The sequence below is a fragment of the Lissotriton helveticus genome, chromosome 3_2, assembly GCF_964261635.1.
Source record: "Lissotriton helveticus chromosome 3_2, aLisHel1.1, whole genome shotgun sequence".
Lineage (NCBI taxonomy): Eukaryota > Metazoa > Chordata > Amphibia > Caudata > Salamandridae > Lissotriton > Lissotriton helveticus.
The window spans coordinates 158,213,661-158,227,948 of NC_136062.1; the positions used below are offsets into that span (position 1 = coordinate 158,213,661).

The following is a 14,288-nucleotide window of genomic DNA, read 5'->3' on the forward strand; positions in this document are numbered from 1 at the left end:
TTGTAGATAGGTACACACTATATCACATACCTAATAAAAATAAACTTTGTAGCTGTGCGCAGACACAGACTCTATATGTCTTTTGCTCTTGCTCTGTTTGTACAGCAAGTGGATTAACCCACCAAGCTGTCTTACTGGTACTTGAGCCTATGACCTACAGGTTACAAACAGAACACTGCTTCAAACACTATAGCCCTCTATCTGATTAGCATATTAATAATGAAGAGGGATTGTATGCCCTAATTAGTATTAGAAATAATAGTTAATTTCACATGGGTTATATTACCATACAGCACATTGCTGATGGTTTTTCAGAGAACAAATTTACATGCTAGGTCTGAAGGACTTGTTCCCTGGAAAATGGACTTACATTTTGGAAATGGCATGTAGAGGTCAGTGTCGAAACACAGACTTCTGATGTTATTCCCCATCCCATATTGGATTACTTGGAATACTGTGGTAATTCTACATTCTGAAATTACAAATAACTGGAGTATTAGTAATTACAGATACAAAATTATTTCACCAGTATTAACCCCAATGCAAATCTCCAGGTGTGAAAGTTCCTATGGCATGTTCTCAATTCACCAGACTATTTATTGCCTGCTTTTCGTAGGCTGACTTTTTGCAACACACAGGGGCTTTAACGCACAGATAGGTTTGATAATCTTCAGGAATGTTGTTGACTTTAGACTACTGCCCTCTCTCCCACTGGAATCCCTAACATAGCTAACCCCTGCAATACTATCCTTCACCCCTGATCCCTCGCAACATATTTTTAGCGTGATGCACCGCAGTACTAGGAAATCACAGAACATCCCCCTTAACACCACTCTGAAATGCCCCACTTCCAGAGTGAACAGAGCACAGGTGTTTAGACCATAAATGTAGAGATTATCAGATAGAGTTGTGAACTATCTAGTCTACTTTTACTATCGCCATCTTGTCTGCTGCAGCCAACAAGTAATTATGGGGTGCTGCCTCCATCTGACAGAGGACTTTTAAATATACTGCAGGTGGTCTAAATGCTTGGTTGACGACTCAAGATTCACAATGATACTCTAATCAATGCTCTAATAAATGATCAGAGCTTTCAGTTCGTAGGAAAACAAAAATCCAATGGATTGTCAAATACTCATAGTAGCAGTGCATGTCTCGCTCCCAAGAAAGTGTCCACCTCAATATTAAAACTGTGGTTTTCGATTGATTTAGTTTCTTCTGGTTAGCATCAGTGCTTCTATGGTGGAGTTTGATTGCTCTCCTTGCAACCATCACCATTTGGAAAAACTTCAGTAGCCACAAGTACTTACCATCAGCCGTAACAGTGCTTCTCCCCTATTTCTTTGTTATTTTGTTTCCTATATTACAATGGGTGGCTAGTATGCCCAACGTTTCTCCCACTTGTCTCCTCCTCTCTCGTTAGAAACAACACAGGCTCTAATGTATCTTGACGTACTTGTGTTTTCCATCTATAGGTAGCTAAATTTGAGTATCAAACCAAAGATCTTATTGTATCTGCCAATTGGAGAATACAATGGTTGGACAGAAGAAGAGATAATGCAGATCACTGTGATACTTTGCACTTAAAAGTAATGGGGGCAGCCATGGAAATGGAAAATAGCACTAGGTCAAGCACTCCAAATTATGGCTCATGAGATCCCTGCCCTCCTACGTAGTAGACAGCAGGATCTGATGGTTCCACATTCTTCTGACTGATCAATATGATCTTTCCATACCTACCACGGCATATGCTGCAAGCCACGGGTCTTTGAACAGAGACACCTGTTATTGTTTTCGTCTGCTCACCTAACTGTATTGTGATTCCATTTTCTTTGTGCTTGAGAACGTACGAATACTTGTATTGTTTTGGTCTGCGTATCTAACCTGTACTGTGATTACATTTGCTTCATATTTGAGTTTGTAGTTGTTCTGTGACTGCACTTTCATCAACTTTGGTACCTCTGTGAGTTAAGATGCTAATATGAAATTCCCTAAATTCTATATATTCACCCCTGTGTTCTCCAACGTAGAATCCAATTTTGCCTCTTCCTAAAGAATGAACTTGAATGAAGACACTAAGGAATATAAGCTGTGCGTCCGGATGGAGTGAAATGTCGCTCCAGCTTTTTGATATGTATTCATATATGAGGCATTTGGGCAGGCCACGTTTGCGAGGTTGCACGCTGAAAAAAATCAAATATGATCGACCAAGCATAACAAAATAAGAATCAAATGAGGAAAAAATGGTGCGCACGTGGCAACCCCTGTGAATCTTCCTAAAGAATGGCACCTCCTCTGCAGTTACAATTAGCTTAATTAAAACCTCAATGAGCTAGAGAAGTACCTCAATGCGAACAGGGTAACTAACATCTATGGGTGAAACTTTCTACGATAATGCCTGGGTAGAATATCACACAGTAATTGTGTCGGAACAGTATTCATGTGAAATACATCAGCTTATGTATGTGTATGTACAATTGGGTGTCTTTGTCTTTAAAACTACTGGCCTGTTGTAACTTGAGGTAGGCAGTATATCAGATTGTGTAAAAAAGAAAAATTTGACTTTTTAAAGTGACTCTTGGATCTAGTTTAGAAAAATCACTAGTGTTTGCCTAAGCCTCCTCCCTGTCTATTCTTCTGTTTCCAAACACCTCCCATGGGGTCCCCGAAGTTCTCATCTTTTCTAACTAGCGTTACAGTAACTTCATCTTGTGTGAGGTTGATTACTTAGCATACAGATCTTTTTCAACCACCAACAAACACAGATTTCAGAATGAAAACCTGTATCCCCAACATTACATCAATGCTGCAGCCCCGGAACATGGAGAAGAACCTTATGCATAGTTCATAGCTCCAGCTCAAACAAACTAACCTTTCAATTTCCCCAACAAACTAACATACCATTCTCTGGCTACCTCTTCTACACTGCCTTCATTGTAAGGCATCTATATAAGGAAGAACGAAGAGATTTTTGGTCCAGTATACAGTCTCCTCTAATCTCGAACTGGGAAATCGGTGGGAGTATACTGTTCCGCACTGACTCTGGCAGACTCTCAGTGGGGTCTGAATGTAGTCAGTGGGAGCATGCGCTCATATGAGCAGGTGCCTTCACCCACCCGACGGTGGCATGCTTCATCATTGGGCTTTCTCCTCATTGGGCTGGCACTGCAATGCCCAATGGCCTGCAAGAGAGTGCTTGGCCAGAAATCTTTTAATCACCAATGGATGACTGGGGGCATGAGTGTATTTCCAGTCAGTGAGTTAGAAGATTAGAAATAAAGTGTGAACTAAAATTGACTAACAACCTGTCTATTTAATAGGGTTACAATACTATGTCGAGGTTAAAAACGGACAGAGAGACTATTAGATATTATAGTTAATTGTTAGGTACACACATATTGGATTAGTGCCAGTGGCCATTCCTTATAAGTGCTTGACCAATATTTGAAAATGCCCTCCCAGTTCAACAAGCCCATCTGAAAACCTCCAAAATATCAAGAACCATTTTAGACTCGCCATTATTAACCAAACAAAGGGGCATATTACCAAGGGCCTTATCGCCGCTTTAGCAGGAATTTTTCCCGCTAAAGCGCCGATAATTTTATCGCCCTATTACCTAGCTGTCGCTAACACCAGTTAGCGACAGCTAGTAGGAGATAGCGATCATCTTGGGGCCCACTTTGCATGTCAGCGATATTTATCGCTAATGACATGCAAAGTGGGCGTGCCAAGATGTTAGCGACTGTAAACTGTCACTAACATCGCTATCTCCTATTACCTACAAAGGCGTACTTTTGGAAATATTCGCGCTAAGCGCGAATATCTCCAAAAGCTAACGCCTGCCCAGAGCAGTTCTTAGCCATGTTATCCAATGGTAGGTGGATAACACGGCTAAGAGCATTAGCTCGGTAATGCATGAATATCGCGGACTTTTCAGCGATATTCATGCATTTTGGCCGATTTTTATCACTTTTGAGATAAACCTTAATAATAGCAAGGTTTATCTGCGATAAAAATCGGCGGAGCTCGGCGATAATAATATTGCCGCTAACCGTGTTAAGCGATAATTATCGCTTAATCTTGGTAATATGCCCCAAAGTACCACCACTTTGTCCAGTAAGTGGTGGAAAAGTGAACACTGATTTGTTGAATTAAATTAAACATATAGATAAGTGCCTGGATACCCTCACGGTGACAAGTAGCTCTCAACTAATCTACTTATGATTGATTGATAAGCAGTAAGCTGTGGAAATAGGGTACATATTTTGTTAAAAGAGGATGTTATTAGTTATGCTGCAGCTACATATTTTTCTAACCTTTTTAAACCTAGAAAAGTTTAACAAAAAAGTGCGAGGAAGTCAAAGATTTCTATAGATGGTGTTGAAATATTTAAGTTGCTTTGACCCTGCCCCCACTCTTTTATTTCGTACTTTTTCCCCACCTGCAGCTTATAACACATGGCAGAGCTCCAAACGGTTGAATTAAAATAGTAATGCTATGAAGTTGTGGTTATGGGTTCCTCCACAAGACTGATAGAGTGCAGACCATGTACTTCAACACTCCTTTCTCTCCCGATTAAAATAATTTACTACAATCTAGACGCATTTCAATGTATACATTGTTATTTACGTTGTGCTAATGCCATTGATCAAATATTGTGTTATAACAGTAGGTCTTCTTGAGAAGACACAAATTAATAGCACCAAACAAGCCGTCAGATAGGAGAAAAAGGAAAATACAGACAGATTTTAGGAGGCTTAAATATAAATATAAAAATATACAGTCCTCTAAAACACAAAAACTTGCCAATGTTGTATACCTTAAGGCCATGTTACACTCACAAGGATTGTACAATACTGCAAGTCAGCGGATCCTGAGACGAATACATATTTTTTCTCGTTTGGTTAAACTGCTATATCACTACAACATAAATTAGGTGTATGAATAAATATGATCATTTGTTATTATAAGGAAAGAAGTCTAATTTGTTATGTAATCAAGATTTTAGACACAGCAGCATTTGAACTAGTGATTTCTAAAAGGGAAACACACGTAAAGAGAACCGAAGGCAATACATAAAAGCAGCAAAGTGTATATTGAGAACGTTGTACTAGAAGGGTAGCCCCAGTAAAAAAAAAAAAACTTTCTTGCTGGAATCCGCGCAGCTGGTTGATCCCCCACAGAGCTTTTTTGGAAAATAGCCAGTGAGTTGAAGCGGAGTATAGGAAGTTAGTGGTTCTATTCCCTTGCCATTAGAGTTTTCCAGAGTTAGGGCCTACTTGGTGAGATGGTGTGCTGCAGATGAACCCAAAATTAACATATTTTTCAATGATGCTTTGAAGGCTGGTCAGCTATGATGCAGGCATCCATCGCATGTCTCGGAATGGTAGATTCATGCCAGATGTTAAGGATGTCGCAGACGATAAATTTACATACAATTAATTTAAAAGCTACTTATTTGTTTAGTCCGTGATAGTCCTAAATTTCAGAGAAGGATCCAGCCCCTTTAGACCTATGGTGGCCAAAACTGATCAACAGCATTGCCTGTGACCCAATACAGATTCACTTTCATCTCTGGAACCTCACAAGAGGCTGGAAGCAGGTAGGCTGATCTTTTACAGTAGGAGTTACTATGCCATTTGTCTGAAAGCAAAAGACCTGAGAAGATCAACCGGCTGTCTGGGGATGATTTAAAAAAATATATACATTTGTCACTGGGGTCCCTTAAATAGTATTAATGGTGCAACTAACTGTATGCCAAAAATCACTTAATTTGTGTTCATCACAAAATAGCAGCTCATTTAACAGCTTCAATAAACAAATATAAATATATAGTAAGCTTGCTTCTGATTGCACCATAAAACAAAGTCTATCCGTTTAAAAAAATAAATAGATGAATCCATAAATTAAATAGTCCTGAGCAATATATACAAATTTCAGTCATTCGTTTGTATATTTTACACATACTTGGGTGTAAAATTATACAGTAAAAGTGCATTAAGTTTTTTGCTGATCATTTTCAAAGTTTGGAAGTTGACTTTTAAAAGAGGAGTCAGATTCTGGGAAGAAAATGTGTTACTGTCATGGTAGGAGAAACTTTATTTCCTTTCTTTGCCTTCCCATTTTTGCTCAAGGCGATGTACATCCCAGGATAACGCCAAGATTCATACGCATTGTAGTTATTCGGTAGAAGCATCTCCTTGAACTTGCACTCATCACTGAAATATTTCTAAAATGTAAAACAGAGATATATTCATGTCAATTCTTTTAGTTTGGAACATGTCTCTTATTTAGCCAAGAAAGTATTTTTTTACCAAGGGATTTGTGTCAATATTCTAAATCTACAACATCAATTCATCAAGTCTCTGTTATTTATGAAAATTAAAGCCACTCCTTCCGACAGGAGACCCTCCCACTTCACACGAGCTAAGAGACAGAATTGCAGGTGCGTGGTGGAAGATAACCTTCAGCACAGGATTTGATAGAAATGTTACTTCTATAATGCATAGGTGTGTTCATACTGTGTGTAACAACTTAATAACATACGAGAAATAGAGAACACTATACAAAATAAAAGAGGAAATAACACAGGGCCTTTATACCTGGATTTATCTAACAAACAGATCAGTTTTTTGTAAATTGTGTTTGTCTACTACCAAATTGTCCCACAGCTCTGAACATCACTGTTCATGGAAGGCTCTTAACCACAAACTGCATCTCTCAAAGCTTCAAAATGATTGTTCATAACATACTTCACAAGTAACTGCCAAAGCTCCCCACGAAAGTCCTCACTCGTGGCTTACAGGGCCATTAGGGAGTTTGCATTCTCACAATCTCATTGAAAATCTTTTTTAATAAAGCACATTACTTCTATAGTCTGCTTTTAAGAATGTCCTACTGAGAGATGCTGCAGAAAATCTCTAAATGTGAAAGGTAGAATATTAAGTTAGAGTCTGACCTTCTCGGTCCTGATCAGGACAGCAAAGAAAGTGCATTTCACAAAACAGTTTGTCAGACCAGAACGAGCCAGCATTGTTGATTCATAGTTGTTTTAACACCATTAGCTTCTTTGAAACCATAAAACAAATGCCGTTACTGATAAATAATATGAATATTAGATAATTTTCATTAAAACATAATTTATCACTTTTTTTATATTACACTTCCTACTCCACTCTTGGTCTGCTCCTGTTAACTGATTAAGCTTAAGACCATGTACCTTACGGCAGGCGGTACAACACTAAGATCCACTTTTCATCCTTGTCAAGCTTCAACACCATCTGTCAGGGTTTTTTATCAAACCCAATGGTAGAGATTGCTTTGACAATGTTACTGTTGGCTCTTCATACAAACTTACCTTTTTGGCCATCTTGACATACAAGGCCCTCCATGCGACGGGAGCAAAGTACCTCCAAAGGAGACTTGCCTTCTACCGACCGGCTCGCTCTCTGAGATCAGAATCCCTATTTCTGGCGATTGTCCCGCGAGTGAAGAGAGCGCGCTTGGGAGGTCGCTCCTTTGGACTACTGGCGCCACAATTGTGGAACTCTCTGCCTCTTATACTTCAGGGAGCCACTAGCCTATTAGCTTTTAGAAAGGACCTTAAAACCTGGTTGTTTACCCAGTAGGTCTCTTTTTGCTTGTTGTTTTCTTTCTGTCTGTGACACTTTTTCTCTTAATGTGTTATGTTAGTCTACTGCAGCCTACCTTAATTAAAAGCGCCGGGACACTCTTTTTGAGTAGCCGTGCGCTCTATAAAAACCATTTTAACATAACATAACATAACATAACATCTTAAATACCCCGAAAAAATATACTTCTTGTTCCGTAATAGTCCAGGGTATTTATCAGTATGCCATTTGTTTTAAAAATATGTGTACACTTAGATTATATTTAGAAAATATGATTTGTATGAATTAATGGGAAAACAAAAACTGTGAAACCTCATTGGAGGAAACAAAATCATTGAAAAACTATTTCAAGGAAACACAAATAAATTGAAAATTAAAGGAAACATTTTAAAGAAAAGATGCATTTAAAGAAAAATCCAAATTACATTAAACCTGGATAGAGTTTAGGATTACTGAGGAGCTTTGGGGTTCAGGGATAGGTAATATTTAGCAATGATGAGGGGCTTTAAGAAGTCAGGGATCGGTGGAGTACTGGCATAGGAAGTGATTTTTAGGATTCAAGTATGGATGGAGTTTAGGGGTGGTGAGGGGTTTTTCTAGGCCTCAGAATGGGTTAATTTTAGAGGTATGAGGGGTGTTCATGGTGAACAGATGAGTGGAGTTTATGGGCGTAAGAAGTTTCTAGGGTTTAGGGATGGATGGAGTGTGGGGGTGTTGAGATGTTTTTGCGTTCATGGATGGGTGTAATTTAGGGTTGGTGAGGCTTTTTAAGGTCCAGTCATGGGCAGAGGTTAAGGGAGGTAAAGAGTTTTTAGGGTTTAGGATTGGGCAGAGTTTAGGCTGGTGAGATATTTTAGAGCTCAGAGATGGGCATAGTTTAGGTGTGCAGAGGGTGGTTTTGGGGGAGGGATTAATGGTGTTATGGGGTTGTCATGGGTCCGCGAGTTAAAAGCATCCAAAGTAATTGCTTCACAATGTAAATTATATAAATCTGAAATAATGTACTCTGAAGTAAAATACTGAAAAAAAAATACTTCAAACAAATCTGTTTCTGAAAGTAAGATTTGCAACCATTATATATACACCTTAAAAAATAGGTATGCAAAATCCAATTTCAGACACAAAGATATTTGATGAATTGGTTTCTGAAAATTTCAATTAAACAGATTAGGTGAAATTGTTTCTCAATTCAATTTTTATTTATTATGTTATGAAACTCAACAGTGATTCAGATAAAGAATATGCGTCCATTTCTAACGATAATGTCATTTCTCCTAGTCCTACTCCCTCGCCTTCCTTCAGTACAAATTAGGCCCCGCCTCCCACCCAGACCCACCCCCAGCATAAAAACTCTGCCCGCCCCCACCTCCACCTGTACATAAACAAGCCGAGCTAGCACTCAGTTGAACCGCACCGGGAGGGAGGGAGGGACCTCGAAGGAAGGCAGAGGAGTAGGACTAGGAGTAATGCAATTATCGTTAGAAATGGACGCATTACCTCCCATCCCTCCCTCGTCTTCCTTCAGTACAAATGAGGACATAGCAAACAGAGGAAAACAGAGATGGACAACTGAGTGACAACACAAAACAGTGCCCCAAACACAGCAGATCAACATCCCAGACCTCTGAAAGAGGACAAGACTCTGTTGCCCGAACCCCCACAGGAGGAACCACCCCCACAAGAGCCAAAGCCACCAAGACTGTGGACCGAAACCAACTACCAGGAAGGCAGACAAAACCTGAGTCGGACGAAGCGAACAAACAAAGAGACTTCCACCCGGAAGGACCCAGCAACCAGCAGGCACCACAGTAGAAAGGCACCGGACAGTCAAACTGAGCAAACGAGCCTCAGTCAAGGAAGGAGCAGGACCGAACACAGGCAAAACCAACCCGTGACAGAGCCAAAACGCCGAGTCACCGGAGGGACAAAGGACAGAACCGGACCCAAAACTAACAGATCCGAACATCCCAGACAGATGGGAAACGTCCAAGACAGGGCCCACAATAACCCCAAGCGCCCCACAGGGGCGACGACAGTCCAAAGCAGAGCTACGAACCACACCGACTCTCCAAGGATGAAAGGCCAAGAGGACACATGAGGATATGAACCCGTGACCAAGAACTGGAACACAGGCCGCTACAGTGCGTGCAGCAGGCTAGGTAGCCACCTGACCAGGCTCATGTGGGTGGCAAACCCAAAAGGCAAGAGCTGCACCCCAAGACCCGCAAGGGGCCCAGAGGGAGGACCGGATAGGACAACCAACCCCAGCAGCAAAGACCCCGAAGGCAAGGACCCGACAGGGCGGGGAAACAAACACAGCAGAACCGGAAAAACAACCAGGCAACAGACCCCAGGCAACACGCAAGGAAGACAGGAGCACCAAGAAGCCGGAAAGACGCCCACCGCACTCACAGAGGGGCCACCGATAACCCCAGAAGAGCCCCAGCTGGAGGGAACCGCCACACCAAAAGGAGGCCAGCACCATGGGAATAACACCCAGAGCAGAACACCAGGCCTAAAAGCCCACAAACACCAAGCACAGGACAGCCAAGAGGAGGACCGACGGGAAGCCCGCAAGCCACCGCCAACCAGACCGGAACCCCCAACACAGCCAAATCCAGGCGCACAACTGTCAGGCACCAGGCTCAAACACTGCACAGAACCTGTGGGAAGAGTCCGAAACCCCATAGGGCACGGAGCCACCGGAAGAAACCTCCACCGAGCACAATACTGCCCAGACAGCAGAGGAAAACAAAGAGCCCAAGGCCAACAGGGAGCTGCCAGCAACCCCCGAGCACAGAGCCCGCACTGGAAAGGCCAGATCAGTGGAAAAGCCGGGAAGGGGAAGTCGAGAGAAAACCCAGGATGAAGCAAGGAACCAGCAAAGCAGAACTTCCAGCACACAAGCCACTCACAGAGGCAGAGAGCTGACAGACCCAACACCCAGACACCAGTACACAGAAACAGGACGCAGGCAACCAAGGACAAGGACCAGAAACAGGACCCACCCGATCGAGGCAGAGGACCAACCCACTGGAACGACCAACGGAGCCAACACCCTCAGATCCGCATAGACCCCCGAAAGGGCACTAGGGCAAGCCCCGACAACACAACAGCCACCAGCAAGTGGACCCCCGGGAGAGCAGCAGGAACCATAACTGGAACCCAAACCGACCTCAGCCAAGCCCAGAACAGGCCGGCGACCGAAGCCACCACAACCGGAGCCGGAAGAGCCAGCGAACACCCAGCCAGAAGGCAACAGCGGCCGAGCCACCAGGAGAGCACCCCCGGGGACGGACCGACAAGGGCAGCAGGGACAACAAACCCCGGAGACCAACCCAACAGGAGCCAGACGGACAGGCAGAAAAGAAGAAAACGAGCCCAGGGAACCAGAAACAACACAGAAGCCAGGCGCCCCAGCACCCGAAGCCACAGGACCCCCCGAGGAGCCCCGGGACAACAAGGCCCAAACCCACGAAGGAAGAGAGACCAGGCACCCGGACAAGGGAACGGGGCTGAGCACAGTCCGAAGACGAGCCCCGACAAACACCAGGCCCAGAGAGGGGACCAGTGAAGACACACTCTGGGCCACCAAAAACCCAATCACCAGAAGAACCGCAAAGGACCTTCTGAACAGACCGAGCAAAAAGACACTCCAGCCGCATGCCCAGAGAAGGAAGAGGGAATACCCCTGCAGCATGAAGGAGAGCCACGAGAGCATCCGGACATGCAGGAAGACCCAGGGCGAAGGACCGAGGCCAAAGGGGAAGGACGCAACCCAGAAAGCATGCGTACTAGACAGTGAACCACAGGAAACACAGAAAAGAAGCAGCACCAGGGAAGCGGAGAGAAGCGCCCCCAATACCCAGGGAACGCCGAAAACTGCCAGGTAGAGCCTGCAGAAAGGCAGCCCAAAGGGCCAACACACGGAAGGGAAACGGCCGAAGCGAGGAGCTGACCCCAGGAGAACCAGAACTGGCACAAAGCCACCGGACACCCCAGCCCCAGCAACAAAACGGAGCGGGCCCAAAACCCGAGCCCCACCGACAGGAACCCAGCAGATGGAACACATGTCAAGCAAACAGGACACCCAGTCCAGGAGAGCCACCCAGCAGGAACCGGAGAGGGGCACCGGCAGAGGAACCCTCCCCGAACCGGAGGAACCCGCATCGAGCTGACCCAGCACCCATGAACCACGGCACACAGGACCCCGCTAATAGAAACGTCCTGCTGCCACTGAGGAGGAAATACCAATGACGACCACCCACTGACAGGGAACCGACCAGGCACTCAGACAAGGAGGCAGCAAGCCAGGGCAAACAAATGGCCAAAACCGCTACCACCCGAAAGGCAGAGGAGACACCCACTGCGGGGATAACGGAGAGGCCCTAGTGCATGGCACGTGAGAAAGGCAGGACGACCCATCTCAGGCAAGGCAAGCAGAGGGCCCAAGGCGGCGACACCCAGCCACCCCGAGCCGCCGCCGCCAACTCCACGAAACCCCACACCAAGGAGGGCACAGAAGAAGCAGAGAACAGGCCAGCCAGCACCACGGCAGCAGCCAAGCAGAACAACAGACCCACTAAGCGGTGCGGCCAGGACAGAGTCCAACAGCACAACCGGAGGAAAGGGGCAACCCCCACCAAGAAGCAAAGCCACTGGAGGTGCGAGAGGGACGCGCAGCTCAGAAGCGAACGCCCAGGCGCAAACAGAGCGCGCAGAGAAACCGGAAACCAATCAGGACTAACACAGCGCAGAAGGAAGAAGGAGGGCCGAGAAGAGACAGCCAACGGCAGGCCGCACAGGCAACTGACAAGCAACTGTCAGCAGGGCAGTACCACAGTGGACAAAGCCACACGCATAATGTACATACAACAAGTACGAGCAATGCACGCCACCCACAGCACCAACCCCTACCCCGGGAAAAAGGGCAAGACCAACCGGGAGGGCCGGGAACACCAAGGAAAGAAACCCACAGGCCCTGCCCAGCAGGAAAGAGGAAAAACCCTGCCGGCCAGCACAGGAGTCCAGCGACCCACGGCCCGAACGCTCACCACCCCAGAGCCACACGCAGACCAGAGGCGGGAGAAGGATCCACAACCAAGGACCCCGACGGGAACCAGTCGCACTCAGGACCAGCCGGTTGAGGAGGGGACGCAGAAGGCATCAACCAAACCCCAGAACACAGGACAGGGCAGCCACAAACAAGTCCAGCACCATCCTGAGATAAGAAAGGCAGAACACCCCCCACGGAGCCCAGTGCGACAAGGGCGCCTCAGGGGGACCGGAGACCCAGCAGTAGAGGGAGAGGACACCAGCATGCCCCCAACCAACCCCATGCGACCCCGTAAGGAGCAGACCCAGAGGCAGACAACCGACAAGGCCAAAGGGAGCATGGAGCAGAGACAGGACAAGAATGGAAGCCAACCAGTGAAAACCAGTGCCACCAAAGGTCTTCACCGAGGCACAGCACCAAGGCCGGCATACACCACTGCAGGGCAAGAGAAACGCCCCAGATGGAAGAAAGCAAAAAGAAAATGGGCACAAACCCGTCCTAACTGGTCCCTGGAAAGACAGCATACCGGGAGGAGGCAGCCGCGCAGCCCGACCCGAAAACGCAGCCCCAGCCACAGGAGGACCGTCCGAGCCACCGCTCCGCCCCACACCACGAGGGAGACAAGGAGAGGAGGCAACGCCAGGAGAACGCTGCAGAAGGCATCGCCGTAGCAGAGAACCAGACCGAAGACTCCCCGGCACCGCCACAGGGAGGAGCTGAAAAGGTTAGACTCACTAGGGAGACAGAAAAAAACAGGTGGAGGTGGGAGCGGGCAGAGTTTTTATGCTGGGGGTGGGTCTGGGTGGGAGGCGGGGCCTCATTTGTACTGAAGGAAGGCGAGGGAGGGACGGGAGGTAATAACAATTCATCCTATCTTCAATACATCAACATGAAAATCATTCACAAGAAATGTTTTTAAAGGAAAATACGTATCACTACCATAATAAAAGAAAGTATTTAATCCATAAAAAATTGGCATGAAAAAATCCATAGGCATTATCATCCGATGGCCTAAGTCTGTGTAAGTAATAAATCTAGTACAAAACACCATCACAGAGAATATACACAGCCTTAATAAGTACAAATATGCAATATCAATAGTAAATACAGTGTTAAGATCTTAAATAGTGCACATATGCAAGACTGTCAATTTATGTTCAATGCTTAAAACCATACAAAATACAATACACTGTATTACAATATGAAAAATTATAAAGTTCAAATGATCAGGTAAAGTATTTTAGTGACACGCAGGGTTTTTGTTTTTACAGATGCTACTTTCTTTTATAAAAAGGATACCACTGGTCTATTAGTGCATGAACATATGAATAAGAAATATGTCTGACCACCATCTTTTCCGAATCCCAGATGATGAAGCTCTGCCATTGGGTGGGCTGATGGGATTCATTTCATTCTCTCTTGCAACACAACCAGATTCACCACAGACATATTTCTTATTCATATGTTCATGCACTAATAGGCCAGTGGTATTCTTTTTGTTATGGCACATTGTTAGTGGGGGTTTGATACCACGAGGTCTTTAAAAATCCTTCCCCTGAGACCCCTTTTGAATACGTTGTTTCCTTACTTTCTTTTATAAC

The 14,288-nt window shown here is 45.1% G+C and overlaps 1 protein-coding gene across 1 annotated transcript in view; it reads right to left on the reverse strand.

The window, feature by feature from the left end:
* Positions 1-4,197: 4,197 nt before the first annotated feature.
* Positions 4,198-14,288, reverse strand: part of LOC144826253 (fibroblast growth factor 4A-like) — a 230,550-nt gene continuing 220,459 nt past the window's right edge. Inside the window, exon 3 of the mRNA XM_078684619.1 lies at positions 4,198-6,229. Coding sequence (XP_078540745.1) covers positions 6,053-6,229 — 177 coding nt within the window. The 3' untranslated portion in view covers positions 4,198-6,052. The remainder of the gene's footprint in view (positions 6,230-14,288) is intronic.